The 17,626-nt window shown below is 34.8% G+C and overlaps 1 protein-coding gene across 2 annotated transcripts in view; it reads right to left on the bottom strand.

Moving 5' to 3' along the window:
• LOC118183190 (uncharacterized) overlaps nucleotides 1-17,626 on the bottom strand; it is an 841,429-nt gene that overhangs the window by 28,738 nt on the left and 795,065 nt on the right. For both annotated transcript variants that reach the window (XM_085808385.1, XM_085808386.1), the window contains exon 6: nucleotides 7,722-7,906. In XM_085808385.1, coding sequence (XP_085664511.1) covers nucleotides 7,722-7,906 — 185 coding nt within the window. The remainder of the gene's footprint in view (nucleotides 1-7,721; nucleotides 7,907-17,626) is intronic.

The following is a 17,626-nucleotide window of genomic DNA, read 5'->3' as shown; positions in this document are numbered from 1 at the left end:
ATCAGAAAGTACGCCAGAATTTCGCGTCGCCAGATTCGTTGAGCATTTACCAGAAGAAACAGCTCGACTTACATCTCAGAGATATTTTTGATCTCTACTAAGATTAACAACATGATTCTCTTCCATGATTGGTAATTTTCTTTAACTGGTTGAAAATCAACTATTGAGGGGTGCTCATAGTTGACTAAGCTCTTGCCTATAGGTTCGTAAAATGCATGAGGGCCCACTTTCGGTTCTCTCGGATGATTCATCATGTGCCTGTACGATATCTCGTTAAAGTGAAGCTGGCATATCAACCACTGCAAAGATCTTCCAAACGTAAAACATATGATATCTCTTGAATTTCCTGTATTCCGCCGCAAAGGAAGACATCCATTTAAGCCCGGGAGAATTTCGTATACACAGAATTTAATTTTTAATATCGTCCCTTTAGAGTAAATGGTCCAATTAGTAATATGGTCATTATGCTTAAAAAAACAAATTAAATGCAAACATTCCTTACCTTTCGTCCAGAGTTTGAAGCAGTATTAGTAATTAATAATTTCATGGGGCTAACTATGCAGTTAAGAACGACTACTATTTTGATCAATAGAGGACAGCTAATTCTCAAACAAACAACTTTTCTTTCCGTTATTTCTCCCTAAATTTCGAGAGGATATGATAGAAATAACATAATAAAGGCACTGAAGGGCGATTTAAGCCACAAAAGTTTTCCTCGAATGTCTTCCCTAATTTCCTTCATACGATGTAGAGCTTTCTGTGTTTAACTTATTAAGGTATAATGAATAGTTTATTATTTGGACTTATTTACAGGAACCTTTGAAGTGAATTTTATGTTTGCTGAGTTCTGTCATCTTCAGAGCTGAAACCGCATAATTGGGTTAAGTTTTGATCTCCTTCTTTCATGTCGCATTTTTTCATCATATATATAGTATATATATATAAACATTAACACGTTTTGAAAATTAACTGTTATGTTTCGATTGAATTTTTCAGCTTAATTATCAGATTATCTAGGTAATGATATAAAGGTTTTATATGAATATTTTAAAAGTGAATGTGAATTAAAATAATAATTACCAAGAATAACAGGGAAGTTAAAATAGTCTTCGACGATCTCTTGTGATTTTTTTGGGAAGAAAGGAAGAGATACATTTAATTAACGACTTCGTAGACATTAGGTATTTTTTGAAAGCAGGAGAGATGAAAAATGGGCAATGCCCTCAATACGCGCCGAGCGTGCTGCGTGCTGACCACTACACCACCGAAGGCATGCTAAGAAGGCGGGAGAAATACCTTATAAAGCTTACAAGTTCGTGCCAGTGATCGTATTATTTTAAATTTCTACTGATCTTCTTTTATACACGTAACACAACTATTTTCTATAACGTTCTGAAGAATAACTGAGAACCTACACGAGGAAAGGTACACAAATAATGAGGTATGAGGGGGGGAACAGGAAACGCAAAGTTGCACCTTGTATTCTTCCTTTTTTTTTCCGAAATTGGTATGTTAATTTTATCTTTTAAAAGCCGTTATCCGAAACGCCCTACCTCCTTTTTAATGCTAACCGTAAAGGATTTTGCAAGACAATTTTGACGTCTTATACAAGCAGGATAAGTATCTTAGTATCTTGTTTAACGACGCTAAAATTGCCTTTTCTATATTCCAAACTCATTAGCATCAACCTATTACGATCCATAGAGTAACAAGATACTCACATTTTTTATACATTAGCAATCAAAATTACGCATTTCATTAAACTGATTGTTTAATTTCGACATGACAAATATCTGTAGGCACAGAGAAATTTTAGTTTAAATTCATTATGTCTCATCTGAGACTAATTAAAAATACTCATTACTTACAAAACTAAATTTTTTAAGCGTTAATTTTTGCATTAAGTTTGTTGGTATTTTCCCTTCCTAAAGCCTTTTTTATAAACCGCATCCAATAACATTATGGAGAAAACGCATTAAACTAATTATTAGCTTTAAATTAAAAAACTGCGCAGTTTACGTTTGCAATGGAAGGAGGTTTCCGAATACAATATATTATTTTTTTTAGATTTTTCAAAATAGATTTTCGTCTAGCTAAGTCAGAAGGCATTACAGTATTTGGGCAACCAAATATCACTAATGAAAAAAGTTTAAAACTACTGTTTCAACATTATTAAACAGAATTATTTAAAGGAATTATAAATGATATGATTAAATGTAATTATTAATTACATAATTGCAAGTTAAAATCTAATTAAAATCTAAATTCCTTAACAGGTAATGGCAATTAGCTTTGATTGTTTTCTTCCTAAAATATCTGAAGTATTTCTGACAGCATAACGCCAGATGACCAAAAAATTATAGTTTGAAAAAATTATAATTGATGAATGTAAAGTATAAATGAAACAACTGCGAAATCGCACAACACCTCACAGTAGAAAATAAATTGTCTTAAAGATACTTTTACACCTAAAAATATTGCATAAAACATTGCCATTGAAAACCGGAATAATAAAATATCACGCAAATATACTTATGTCTTAACGATGCCTCGTTTATCTGTGAAAATTTAGAATATATATCCACTTGAAGTTTTGAGCAAAATTAAAATAAAAGAAAAAATAAAGGGGAAAGGAATAATATGCAATTTATATACAATTTACATTTACACACACTCTCAAAAAAACCAGCGATTACCCTCACGGTATTTCAGTCTCGACAAAAATAAATAAAATTACAAACAATACAAAAATGAAAAAAAAAAAAAAAAAATTCTAGTTTCAATATGTCATGACATGTTGAAAATTATATTTATTATTATTATTTTTGCCTTTTTAAATAATTTTTTTGGGGGGAGGTCTAGATCGAGATCGCGTCGGGGCAATCGCTGGACGTTTTGAGAGTGGGTGTAAATGTAATTGTATAGAAATTGTTTTTCTTTTCCCTTTTAATTTTAAATAAATTTTGTTCAAAAAGTCAAGTGGAACGAAACGTGAATACAGCACTCCTTAATTGCTCAGGTTGTGATGTTTTAAATTATTACCTCTTGAAGAGTCGATCTGAAGCATTAAAATATAATTAATAATTAATTTTAATCTTCCCTTATAATTCATTTTAAATTCTTTCAAAATTTATTAAAATTTTTCCAAAATTTTTTTTTCAGTTTGCATCTTACTTTGTTATAAAATTTTGCTTCACTATTTTAAACTGAATTTAAAGAACTTTTCCAGGATGCTAATCTTAATCTTTTTCTTCCAATTTACAGAATTTAAATTTCTATTAAATTAAATCTTAAGTAGCTCTACCCCCTTGATTATAAATTTGTTTTAGTCTCATTTTAGAAAGATATAGATATACTATATTTTTCCAAAGAACAATTAAAAGGTAATTAAGTAATCCAAGCACTAAAAAGGCCTAATACCTGCACTGAAGCTGTAAAGCAAGAAATAAAATTTCTTTATAAAAGTAAATTAAATTATCTACTAGAACAAGTAAGAAAAAACGCAATCTTTAATGCTATTGATGGAAAATAATTTACACAATTGCTAGAGCATACTAATATATATGTATATGTGTGTGTGCAAATTTACTTCATTCACTCTTGTATTGACTTCATTCATGTTTTGAACGTTACTGTTTGTTTCTTATTGTTCAGTTACCTGTGCCACTGGCCTAATACACTGGTGTGCAAAAATTAAGGACGAAGTCGAAAAATTAGCATATCAGCTGAACGAAGAGGCAGAGCGGACAGAAAGACCAATCAGGAGATTAAGTAAGGTGATGTACGGTATCACATGCGCAGATATGCAGGTAGACGTAATGGGGGAGTGTCTGAGTAGTATAAAGCATGTTGTCGGTGTAAGATCAGTATTTCTGGCAAAGAGATTGCACGCCGTATAGCAGTTAAAATCACACCGAGTTGCTGCCTCAGCGAGAAATGGCGAATAATCAATCTGTTAGACGACATCTGGATGCTTTTACCCGAGGTCGAATCATCGGGAAATTGGAGGAAGGCCGCAGTGTGACAAGTGTGGCTGTAGAGTTCGGAATTGCTCATAGCATCGTTTCACGACGTTGGAGACAATTTCAAACTACAGGAACAGCTATCCGGGGGTTTAGTAGTGGTCGTCCACGAGGAACCACATCCGCAGATGACCGGTATATTGCCTTACAGGCCAGAAGAAACAGGCGGCAGACAGCGGGAGAAATCACTAGACACAGGCGACTGGACGACCGATATCGCGTTTTACCGTGACCAGAAGACTGCACGGTGGTGGTCTGTTTGCACGACGCCCTGTACGGTGTGTACCTCTACCGCCTGCCCATCGGAGAAGGCGTTTTCTGTGGTGCCGGGAACACCGGAATTGGAGAGACAATGAATGGGGACGAGTACTCTTTACAGATGAGAGCAGATTCATTCTGAGTAGCGATTCTCATCGCATACTCATCTGGAGAGAGCGGGGAAGCCGCAATCATCCCTCGAACATCATTGAAAGGGACAGGTATGGAGGTGGCGGTGTTCTCGTTTGGGGAGGCATCAGGCTTGGTAGTCGTACAGACCTTCACATCTTCGACGCAGGTTCAGTCAACGGGACCCATTATTGTAACGAGATTCTTCTTCCATATGTGCGCTATGTGTGCGCAGTTCCTTTTCATGGACGACAATGCACCATGTCATCGCACAGTAGCTGCCGAACAGCTCTTAGAGAGTGAGGATATTGAACGTATGGATTGGCCGGCACGATCTCCGGATCTCAATCCCATCGAGCATGTATGGGATTTTCTAGGCAGACGCTTGGCAGCTCGTACCTTACCACCAGTAACGATTCCGGAGCTTCGATTGGCGCTGCAAGACGAATGGGTAGCAATGCCTCAACAACTCATTGACACCCTCATTCTCAGCATGGGCAGACGCTGTGAAACCTGCCTAGCAGTCAGGGGAGATCATATCCCCTATTAAAGACCGGATGTTATTTGCTGGACACCCATCACAGGGATGTTTCGGCCTTCAGTCGCATTGCGCTCCATGCTACTTTTTCAATAAAGCTTCTTTTTATCCCTCTGATTTCTCTTTTAGTAAGTGTTGCTTACATTACTCATGTTCTTACGTATTGGGTATCTTACGGTATTAAACGTGTTGATTTGGAAAGCTTTTGTACAAAGTTATATTGAAAAAACCGTCTCGTCCTTAATTTTTGCACACCAGTGTATATAAATCTTCTCGCCACTCCTTTTTCGAAATCTTTTTCTACGTCTCAAGAAGACACCAACAACTAAATCTCAGAATTATTTTGTGTTCTAGTATATAACTATAATTATTCCAAAACAGTATGGCAGCTATCTTTAAGGGGACTTTTCCTTTCTCCGAGCCGATTATTGGTTCATAAAAGTTTCTAAATTTTGCTGTTATTGGTACATATTTTTACGCATTTTATGAAAATTCTTTTATTGTTTTGCATGAAATGAGAAGGCAAAAATCATATTTTATACTCGCTTGGACTTGCGATGAAGCAGACTTTGACCTTCAGCTACATGATTAGGCATTTCTTGTATTTTTAATAATGCGTTTTAGAGTTTTGTTTTCCCATGTTCCAGTTCTTGATTTTTAAAGATAGCGTATTTTAGGCTTTTGTTCTGAATATTTATTTCAAATTTAACCAAAGGCACAGAAATCTCTGTGTATAATTTCCGAAAAATAAATTGACCAGATAGCTTTCACCCATATCTTCATTCCTGTGTTACTTTTTTGCTTTAGGTACAACGCATTTCTTTCCTTTTTAATTTTTTTATTTTTTGGTATAAGTAGCTTGCCTGTTAGTGACGGATGTCAATGGCTTAATTAATCACTTAGTTCTTCCCTCAAAGTTATAGTTAAATTCTAGAATTTCTCATTGACTTTTTTAAAGTTTTGTATTAGTTAGAGTTTCGGTCTTCTGGTAATGTTGTTTCATTTTTATTACCTCATTTCATTTGTTTTTGAATAAGTATACGTATTATTCAAGACCATATCATTGCTTCGTTGAAAATTAGACACAGTTGGCTACATAAAGATGAAAAACACTTAATGATTATGGTAAATAATTTGCTAATTTCTCTGTTATTCAGTAGCTTTTTATGTCTTCTGTTATATGTTTGTGTAACTACTGTAACGAAAATACGATGTAGATTAATGCTAATAAAATATTTAAATGAGTCACAGATAATAATCGATTAGTTAAATCATTAATTGAAAAAATATCGCGGATGCAAAATTATAATCGACAGAGCTTCTGAAGAATTCTCTCTTTTCGACAGTATTTGTAGTCATTCGATTCTGGGACATAAAACATAAAAAAAAAAAAAAAAAAAAAAAAAAAAAGATTAATAAATTCGTTTAAGAATATCAAAACAACTAATTTTAATGCCATTTTATAACGCTGGGTGCCTTAAAATTATATAAGTTTTCTGGATAATATCTGTGGTGCTAATTTCAAAAACGGCATCAATTCTGTTGAATTTTACATAGTAATATAAATTAATTATAAATATGTAGTATAACCATACAAATATTGGAAGAACTAATGAACATTAACATTAAAATAACCATGCATTACTATTTATTTAATTTTATGTAATATTAGAATTTAATAAACAAATCCATTCTAAAAATATTGTGGCATTTATACGGTGTTCAAATAAATACACATTTTTATACACTGAATCTCATTCAAAACAACTTAGAATACACAATTTAATTACATACTACATAAAATGTATTTTAAGATTTTTCATGCTCATTTATGTGAATGTATTTTATAAGTAGCTAAAACAGGAATCATATTCATTGAAAGTTTTCAAAAATGAATTCATCAGCTTTAGTTCGATATGAAATGGTGGCAAAATGCTTTTGTTTGTGCAAAGAATAGGCTGATTAATTACAATTTGTTCTCTTAACTACCATTTGTCTCTTGCCCCATAGACGTAAGAAGCACCAGTAATTTGTATAGTTACTTTGTTGAAGTAAAAGTCCGGCATTTTTAGGCTTTTAATCATTGCCCTATTAATATTCTTACAATACATTCTTTAGGATTAATCTAATTTTCTCATACTCGTCTCTCACACAGACCGACTGACAGCAATTAAGTGCAATTTATTGCCTTTGTGTGAAAGAACACACTTTAAACTTCGTACAGAGTAACCCATGAAAAGGATTTCTTCCTTCGGGATGTATTCCGAAGGAGCCAAATGCATCAGAAGACCTCTGATATCATTGCAGAACATTAAATTGCTTTTCATAGAGAAGAAGGGACGTATATAGATCTCTTTTTTTTTTTACTATAAAATGTTACTTTCATTCCAGAATGAAGAAAATTCGTTTGATTCAATCTAATGCTAGCAATTTAAGAATGGTCCTTTGGGAGGCTCAATCATTTAGCTTAGCTGGTTAAAGCGTTGATGAAGTTCGTAGATAATCATCGACTCTTTCTCACTTCGACTACATTAGGCATACATAATTTCTTACATGATTATCGCGCTGTTTAATGGTTGAAAGATGACCTAGATTCCGCATCTGAATGTGAAAGATGTCGCCTTATTCAGTCTAGGTCAAGACTGGTCTGCTTATTTCAATTACAATTCGGCGATAGATGATTTTTAGAAAGCCAGATTTATCATGAAGTAATTTTAAAAACTCATTTAAGGGTAAAGAAATGTGTGAAAAAATAAAATCCATAAAATGCTTACTTTTGATCTGTGTGTTCGGAGACTGCTCTCCGAAGCGAAGCCCTTCCCACAGATGTTGCAGTGGAAAGGCCTATTTTTGGCACGTTCCATCTGACTGTCATGGTTCCTTAAGTGTTGTTGAAGGTTGGACAACTGGATGAACGCCCGACCACATTCAGGAAGGTGGCATTTATACGGTCTTTCACCTGTAATAAAGTCAATTCAATGTAAAACTGAGATTTTGGAACTTTTAATAAAAAAGCACTTCTAATGCGTAAAGAAATTTCATTTATAAAAACTACTAGCCTATACGAATCATGACATATAATATCTATTAGAAGCAGATGTGAATGATTTTGATAAAATGTTTAAGAATTAATATAATACTATCAACCACATCACAGTGCAGCTACTTTTTTTATCGACTTTGATTACTATCTTTCTTGAAACGCACTTGAAAGAGACCAGCTAGCATGAGAACACAGTTTATAATCACTTGTTTAAACGTTTAGTAAACAAATTATATGTTTAAGTAACATCACACATAAAAGAAACACATTTTTTATATGTACGTATATGGAGGATAGTGGTCATGAGAATTATTTTTAAATAGCAACTACTAACTAATCAACACCTTTGATTGTTTAATTGCCAGTTAATAGTCATCGTTCCGGCACTGAATGGTAGCTTAGAATATTCTTACACAAATTCCTAATTGCAGATACATGAATCATGCGGGGCATCATGAAGTTGTGATAGAAAAAAATAAAACTAGTCCAATCCCCAAAACTGTTTCATTAAATTTATATATTTTGTTTAAAAAGCGAGCGCCAGTTTTTGCTCCGAGACTGTTTTTGCAACTACAATGTCAAGTTCAATAGACAAGTTGAGAAACATACTAATTTAGAAGATTAAATTTAAACATGGCGGGACAAGACGGCTGATACATTGAAATCTTGCTCTGACAGAAGCCGTTCCTCTCTTTTTTGATTGGATCTTAATTGAATGCAAGAAAATCGGTTAATAGAGGAAGCTAGAGGTTGAAGAGCACAACACTTCCGAATTCCAAAGGCGCCGTTAATTTCCATTAAACGTAGACGCGCATGGTTGCGTATGCGTTAACAGTGGCATAAAATCGTGAGAAATTTTCAAATGATGTTTGTCGAATGTGTGACGACGAAACTACAAAGATTTTTTTTCTTCTTCTGTTCCGATTGAAGATTGCCGGAGCAATCACTTAATGAGATATTTGTCTACTTTCCAAGCGCGTTGTGTGCAGTGAGGCGGTTCGTAGCGGCGCTTTGATAAACACGGCCCTGATCTATTGATTCAACCCCCTCCGCCGGTTTTTCAGTGGAACAAAGTATCATAGACTTAAGCTCTTGCCGTAGGTGTTTGCTTCGTCGAGTCGATCCTGGCGTTTCCCAGTTTAAAATTCCGTCGGATAGTTTTTGTATCGTCTGTGTTTGTGCAGGGCTCATCCTTTTGCAAATATCCCCCATCGAACACCCCGCACTTTCCCAGCGCTCTAGTTAGTTAGTTACTAGGCGAGGATTTTATTGCGTCGCGCAAAGGGTTAGGGGGGTTAAGCCCAGGTAAAACCTCTGTGACGATAGAAAAGAGCTGAATATCGCCGGACTCGGTTAATTGGAGAGTATTAACTTATAAGGGATAAGCAAACACGCTTTCATTGTTGGTACGGTTGCCTAGGAGATATGCCTTACCAAAGCCCGCTTCGAGAAAATGCCAGTATGCAACAGCTGCACCCCCACGGTACGGGGAAGACAGAAGTAAGAGCAGGGAGAAAAGAGCCCAGCCAGGGATTTCTGGGGAGCTACCGATAGAACTAATTAGTGGATAATGGAGATTTGCATTCTCTCAAACCGTCCCCTTTCTGGCCCTCCCCCTTTACTCTGTAATTACAAACCTGCGAGGATCAGGAGTAATTAACAGGGGAATTAAAGAGTAGGGACAAACAACGCCGGGTCTTTTCGTCATCGTTGTCTTTGAACTACCGCTTTTCATCTTCTTTCTTCCATCCACCAGCGGATGGGTTTTGTGCCGAATAAGTCGCTTTATCTCTCTCTTTCTCTCCTCTCTCTCTCTCACTCTCTCTAGCTTTAATTAAAACAGAAAAATTCGGAAAGTGCCGAGCTAATCTATGAAAGAATAATAGATGCTGTCCTAAGGGAAGGAGCTGCCGACGTTGAGATACCATCGCCCTTTCTACCTGTTCCCTTCCCCCCAAAAAAATAAACGGAAGGCCTACCTTTCTCGAAGAATAAACACCACTTTTGTCAATAAGGCTCCTATTTTTGTTCAGGAGCGCTTGACGGCCTTTTAAATGATGGTGTTTTGCCAGGATGTGGGCTCACGTCACTAGAAGCGCTCTTGAAAAACTCTTACTGTTAGATTCAAAAGCACATCCTTATATGGGCAGCCATCGGAGGTCGAAGCCTCGAAAGAAGAGAAACACATGTCTTGCATAATATCGTCATATCATGAATATTTGGTCGATAATCTACTCTTAAGTTATTATTTAAAGCCATAGATAGAATGAACGTTTCGTACTTAGAAGATCTTATGAACTGGCTTATAATCCACAAGTGTAATTAATAATACAAATATATATTTTTGGTCGTTTTCATTTAAATGCTGCGCTTATTAGAAAACGCATAGTAACTTGCAGATTTTATTTAGATTTACACATTTCTATACAGGCCTCGGATCCAATAAAAATGAATGCAATGTGAATTACTATGAATTGTATACTTTTACAGATAATGAGGAAACAACAGAAAGTAAGCATAAAAAGACATCATGCGTAGTGTGAAATTGCAGTGAATAGCGGTATATGTCAAGTTATTCTGGCCATCGTCAGAATGACTTGATCTGTATCACTAGCGGATCAAATCATTCTAGTAGTGAGTGTCTCAGCGATCACAAACCGGTCTCCAGTCTAGTCTAACGTACATGTTTAAGGTTCCGTTAGAGAAATCGAAAATTATCTCTATTGTCTCTAGGAGTGTAATACCGACAAATGATAGCTACGTTTAGCTCAACTACTGGGAGCAAATCATTTGCAGTATATTCTGCATAAAAAAGAAAGTCGTCAGAAGTATTTCAAAAGTACCTCTTTCCGCTCTTTAAACGTCTGCTGTCTTTTAGTCACATCACCTGCAATCATAAGCAAATTGGGACAACGATAACATAAAAATGAACTCTGTGACTTCAGAAAATCACATTTTTATTACATCAAACTGCAGACAGAAGAATATTAAAAACACTGTATCCAGTTTTCATTTTGTATCATCAAAGTATTGAAAAATTTCATCGGTACGTTTAAAATGACAAATCACAGAATTTAGCTACAAAAGCATGGAGAACTAATGTCATGCCATTTCTTAATATCAGCAATCTTTCAAAATTAGTGACGTGTGACTAAAGAAAACGTTGATATTTTACGAATAATAATTTTCCTCTCCACTCTCTCTTTACTTTTAAATTTTCTTTTTTCGTTTTTCATTATTTCTTTAATATTAATATACTCTAAATATATTTAAACACCGGTCTATTCAGAACTTTTCCTCTCTTTAATGTTCAAAAGTATGATTTGGATGTACATTACTTAGAAATTACACTTTACGCCGCCTAAATACATCTCATTCATATCAAGAAACGTATATAGAAAAAGGAAACCAATATCGTGATTCGTTATTGTGATAACAGATGGCAGCAGTGTTCTAAGAAGAAAGTTAATTCTTTTAAAAGAAATCTATTTCGCACATTAGAAGTTTTTATTGATGACTCGTATGAATTCAATTTAAAAGAAATCACTTACAAATACAAAAGGAAGTCTTTGTTTATTCCCTCATTTCTCAGAAATTATAATATTTCGTTAATAAAAGAGTTTAAGAACTTAAAAGCGTTCTTTCTAGCAGTTATTAGAAAAATTGAGCAATGTCCACGAAAGCATTCATAAGGATCGTGTATGGTCCGCATCTGCGTGATATCCGAAAATAATAATACATTAAAATCTCGGAATATACGAAATGATTCGCGTGCATTGCACTGGCAGTGGAAAAATTATTTCCCGGAGCTCTATTGCCTTTACGGAATGTTTTTTAAAAAGTCATGCAGGGAATATTTATTTGCCATCTGATTGATTAATAGAGGTTCAATTCGAAATATATTACAACAACGTGCCCTTGAGATATTAGAGTATCCCATATTTTAATAAGAGAGAAACAATTCTTGGTGTCAGAGAGAATAATTAATGAAGCTCGATTCAAATCACGTCACAGCGATGAACTTCAGTGGCCTTTTGAAGCGATTTCGATTTCAATAGATTAAAACTACTTCGTTGAATTATGGAAGAGGATATTTAAACCCCTAATTAGAAAAGCAGCATTTTCATAAATTATAGCCGATCATGGACCCGCATTTTAGTATTATTACACTCAGTGCTCACCGTAACATTTGAGTTTGAACGTTAAGATGTGTCACTCAACTGTTAGCGACAGCATTTTAGAGTAACTATGGTATATATCCATTGTTTATTTAAACTTTTATTGCTATAAAAACTTTTCATGGTATTTCATACTCAAACAAAGAATTTTGGGAATGCATTTTAAAAATTTTTAGCCAAAAACAGATATTATTTCAGTGTATTATATTTATGAATTTAATGTACTTTTTTAATATGCAGAAAATTAGAAAACAAATATCTAATTACCGTTTTCTGCGGAATAGAATAAAAGCATTTAAAATTATATCTGTTTAGAGAAATACAATTTACATAAGCATAAAACATTAAACTCAATCACAGTCGCAAAGATAAGATGCCATTAGAAGGCAAGTACAATTCTATAATGACAACTGTTAGAATATTCCAGTAATAATAACAACAACATTTTCAGTTGCTCTAGTTGTACAGCCGATCACCTTTACATTTAGTATTCTATTAAAGACAGCAAATCATAAAGAATATGATACTTTTTTTCAATTTTATAAAAATAAATTATTATTTAATTAGAAGCATGAATAATAAAACTTGACCTGTTTAAGTGCGACGATGATAAACTCATTTTTCTATCACTACATTTGATTCATTTTATGTTCATTGCTTTCGTCAGTCGTTCATTCTGTATGGTGATTATGTAGGGTATTCTCTCTCTTCTTACACCGTGCCTTCATAGTGTAAGAGGAAGGTTTGGAGTTCGAATCCCGGCGATGGCGTTGCAAATTTTTCACGTCTCATGCTTTCAAAATAAATTTCCCAGTGATCTCTACAACTAGATGACGCGATTCCTCGCCAATGGTTTTCGGCTCGAATGCTGGGTAAGGGATGGATTTTTTTATTTCATTTTCTGAGCAGAACAGTGGCACATAAAATTTGTCGATGCAAAAGTATTCTTGGAATGCTGGTTTTAGGAGAAGAGAGACATGGTGCAGTCAGTTACCATCTCCTAGAATGTTTCTGCACAAATGGTCACCAGAAATCTTAATGGGAACAATAGTGCACGAAGTACGCAGTTGTTATTTCGCTAGTGATTTCTTATAGTCTGCTGGGATATAAGAATAATAGCATCGTTAACCACGTTGATTTTATTTCTAATAGTGCACAGAAATAATTTGCAGCATAAGTTTAATTCTTAGTTTACTCATAGCATAATTTAAAGGGAATTTGAATTTAGACACCAAACTGTTGTACTTAAGTAGCATTTATTTACAATTTTACGTTTTTACCTGACAAATTTCCTAATGAAAAACTGCTATCTTCATAAAATTATCACAAAAAAAATTTCACAATAAATTTTAACTTGCCAATAAAAAACTATTGCCATCGATACCAATTATTCTTCCATCGATTCATTTACACGCTGTAATGTTGCGCGCTTCCAACCTGCACGCAACAATAATGGTGACTGCTATGAACTGGAAAGTATACAAAGTCTTGAGAAGGGTTTAAATCCCTTTTTATTCAACTTTAGAAATTACAGATGCGTGCTCTTGACGCTCACAAACTACGCCGACCCGGCGGTAAAATAAAAATAAGAAACTCAAAAAAGAATAATAACAAGTAACTAACTACGAGGCTCTCTAAACGTAACTAACCTAACCGCGTTCTAAGATACCGCTGACAATTCAGCAAACTTCTGAACATTACGTTGAAAGATTTAACAATCTGCCGAGGCAAGCACACAGGCCGAAACGCGTGGTTCTTCAATTTCTAACTAGCCACCTCCACGCTCGTGAAGCAAGAAAAGCACACTTTCGAACTCGTTTCCCTTCTATTTAACTCAGATTACTTCCGCTGACAATTTGAATCCTTGCGCGTTCTACTAAAATTTACATACTCTGGCATTGGCAATTCCAGGGGAAAGTAAGGCTTGACAGGAAAGATAGTTTAAACTTAAAATAAATGTTAGTTAAAATAAATATAAGCCCTACAACGCATTTGAGCTAAACAAGTTAAACAAGCTGATCTCGAAATTTCGGCCAGTCACAGACCAAAGAAAATATTATTTTCGAGTAGAAATTTTGATTTCTGATTAATAAAAAATATTCGATAGAAATGTCATACGAAGGACAAGAAGTTTCGCTCGAGACATGGTATGCTACCTCATAAAACATTTCCAGAATATTATTATTCTCTCACTTCTTTCCCCTCCGATCGGATTCAAATATAATGTCTAAGAAAACGGGAATCGATATTTTATCACGCAGATTTAAGAGTTTTTATCGCGTGACTGCAAGCACATATGTATTACTTCCTACTTCCGTAGGTAGCCTACTTCCGGTATCGAGTTTAATGGCGTAATTTCTCAGGGGTAACCTATAGCTTCCAGTTCACCCTAGGACGCGATGATGAATAAAGAAGTACCCACGAAAACACCATTAAAAAAGGACCCGGGTCCTAAGCCGCGCCAGCTCAATACGCAATCAAGCTTGGGGTTCCATCATCGGGTTATTATTGATCTGGGCTGTGCGCATGACGAGCCCGCTAAAGTAAGCAATTATCGAAATAACTCCCCATTTGTAAATCCTCACTAAACCAGGGGATTCGGGCAAAAAGTGTAACCCGCCTGCCCACCTCTAATTACTACCCCGAGAAATCGATTTAAATGACCGAGACTGAGCATCTTGGAAGGGCATTAGATTTATTTTGAACAAGCGAGGAGAAAAAAAGTGGATTGCAGATACAGGCTAAAGTACTCACAACATTACAAAAATAAACAACAGCAATTTTGGTAGTTTAGGAAATAAACCGTGGCGATGAGTTGAACAGAAAATGTTTCACTGCAGACATTTGCGAATTTTGTACATAAGAAGTACATTATTAAAATAAAAATAATTAATTTTGTTAGGAAATATCGTATCATTTTTTAGATTACTTTCTTTTCGAACGCCCCAAGCGTATATTCTTTTCCAAGCATTCTATATTCACGCAATTTAATTCTTTAACAGATGTATTCGTTTTGAAGGTTAAAAGTTGAAGATAAGGACTTGTCTAATAACGCGTCTATCTGTTTACCAAACGTTTAATCTATACGTTACAATACAACAGTGTTTAAAAAGTTCTGTAATAGATACTGTCATCAAACATTCAGTTGTTATGGATATCATGCGACATTCATTATGATTTCTAGAAAGAAAAAACAAATTCTACACGTAAGAGAAAAACTTATACATTTCAAAGGGCTCTGATGTTGCAGATGTTTATTGACTTTCATCAATTGAATATGCGTCCAAGGCTATTAGCGTGCTAATTCTATTTAGACAGCCTATATAAAATATCGTTAGCAAATATGTTTATTATGATAATCCAGAATTCTATTTGCTCTTTCCTTCGATTGGCAAAACCTACATGCGAATAAAATAAATCAATGATTTATTTCTATAATGAAGCCTCTTGTGATGTATTTTAATTCATATGAATAAGAGAAAGAGAGTTTCACAGAAATATATGCCATTTAATTTTGTCGGTTACTTTTAGTAGAAATGTAGGGGGGGGTCTCTAGCGTTTTATTGGGGCCAATTAGATGTAACGAAAATTCAATACTGAGGTTGTTTTCTAGGTAACGATTTTCATTTCTTGTGATGTTGTTTTAGTAGAAACATTTTCACTGATTCTTAAGAAATCAAAATCTCAGGATATCACGAGTTTTAAGTTAGTCATTCACAAGGGAGATTGTAATACAAATTACTCAGTGTACTTCTGCAAAAATATTCGCTCGTTAAAATACGTTAGTAGCATGAGGAAACAAGATACGTATAATCGAAAACAAGTAAATAATGTTAACTTTGATATGAAAACTTAATTTCAAAGACCGCACCCAAAAAGACGTTTTTAATTAAAAGGGCAAATCAGTGAACTAGTTCTGCAAGCAACAGCTATTATTTTCTGCATTTAACCCTTTGAAGGCCAAAACGCCCTAGACAACCTTTCATTCAAACGACCACAACTGCCCGAAACGGCCGAGATTGCGATTTTGTTTACTTCCTTTCCTCTAAGATATGCAGTAACAGGTGCAGTATCCCCAAATGCATTGTATCAGTTTATTGCAGACAACGTGTCCTAGAAGGCTAATGGAAGCTTCTTTGTTAGGAAGTAGAAAGGATGTAGAAAGGAGGTCGGTATTTTAAGCGTACAGGTCAGCAACGGCTTTGTGTTTCTAATGGATAAAGGACATACTACTTGTACAAGGAGATTGTCATAGCTTTTTGCAGCTCTTTATTAGTCCATATCTTAATATCTAATATTAGGAAAAGTATCTTTCGGCGAGAAAGGAGAACTTATAGAAATAATGAGTTATAGAAATTTCCTAAACCAAATCTGTAATAATTCGCTTCGTAAAAAATATACGTATTTTTTAAAATTTACCTTGATAAAGCAGTCTATAACAAATGTCACTTAAAAAATAGCTACAGTGGGCTCGGTAAAACAAAAGAATCTTAAGTGCTACTTCTAACCATCAAAAGTACTTGGTGTACTGATTATTACGCGGAAAATAATTGTGATATCAAGTTTAAACAGATATAATTTTTTTACTGGATGTGGTTAAAAAATTCAACAATTTTTCGATCTGAACTCTAAGACCTTTCCGTTACTCTATAAAAAGATAGACTAGTGTAGTTGTCAGCATTACATCTGAGACTTCGCAATGCTCTGATTATTAATTAATTGCTAAGAATTATATACATTTGTTTATAACTGTTCCATTATTATTTTATCTTCTTCTCTGACCCCTCCATTTTTCAGAGAAACTGGGTGAATGTGGATAGCATTGCATGCTAGAGTTTTGGAAATACTATGAGTAACTATCAGACAATCTCTATAAAGTAAGGTCCACTAGCTGACGAGCGGTTAAGTCGCTGAACGCTGGTAGTTCGGTCCGGGGTTCGAATCCCGGAAAACGGGCTGATTGCACGGACGTTTTCGTGGTTTTTCCCTTGTGTAACGTATATACGAGACAGTTTTCCTCAGAAAGTCCTCCTCGAAGGCATCCCTCCTCTTAGGCAGATAGCCCTAGTGTGCTTTGCCGTAACCAATAAACCGAACCGAACTAATATAAATGCACCCGAGTTTCTGGGCATAAAGTCCTACTTCGATCAAAAAATAAACATTTCACAATTATTTCTTTTTGCGAATGAAAGGCTCATGAAATATTTATTAAAAGTTCATAGCATATAAGTAGAGGTTTCCATAATATTTTAACAAGATTGAGGGAAATACAAGATTACAGCTATCGAAGACTGATGAAAGAGTAATAGGAATCATGATAAGTTGCCAACATAAACATTTTATGAAGTATATAACATAGGCTCTTTAAGAATTTGAGTAACACTATAAAACTGCATTTACTAAAGCATTCATATCAGATATTCGTGATGTGTGCACAGCATTTTAAAGTGCAATACCC

Source organism: Stegodyphus dumicola, chromosome X1, assembly GCF_044657685.1.
Source record: "Stegodyphus dumicola isolate Sdum_Otavi_A_Nest chromosome X1, ASM4465768v1".
Lineage (NCBI taxonomy): Eukaryota > Metazoa > Arthropoda > Arachnida > Araneae > Eresidae > Stegodyphus > Stegodyphus dumicola.
This window is presented reverse-complemented; position numbering and strand designations above follow the sequence as displayed.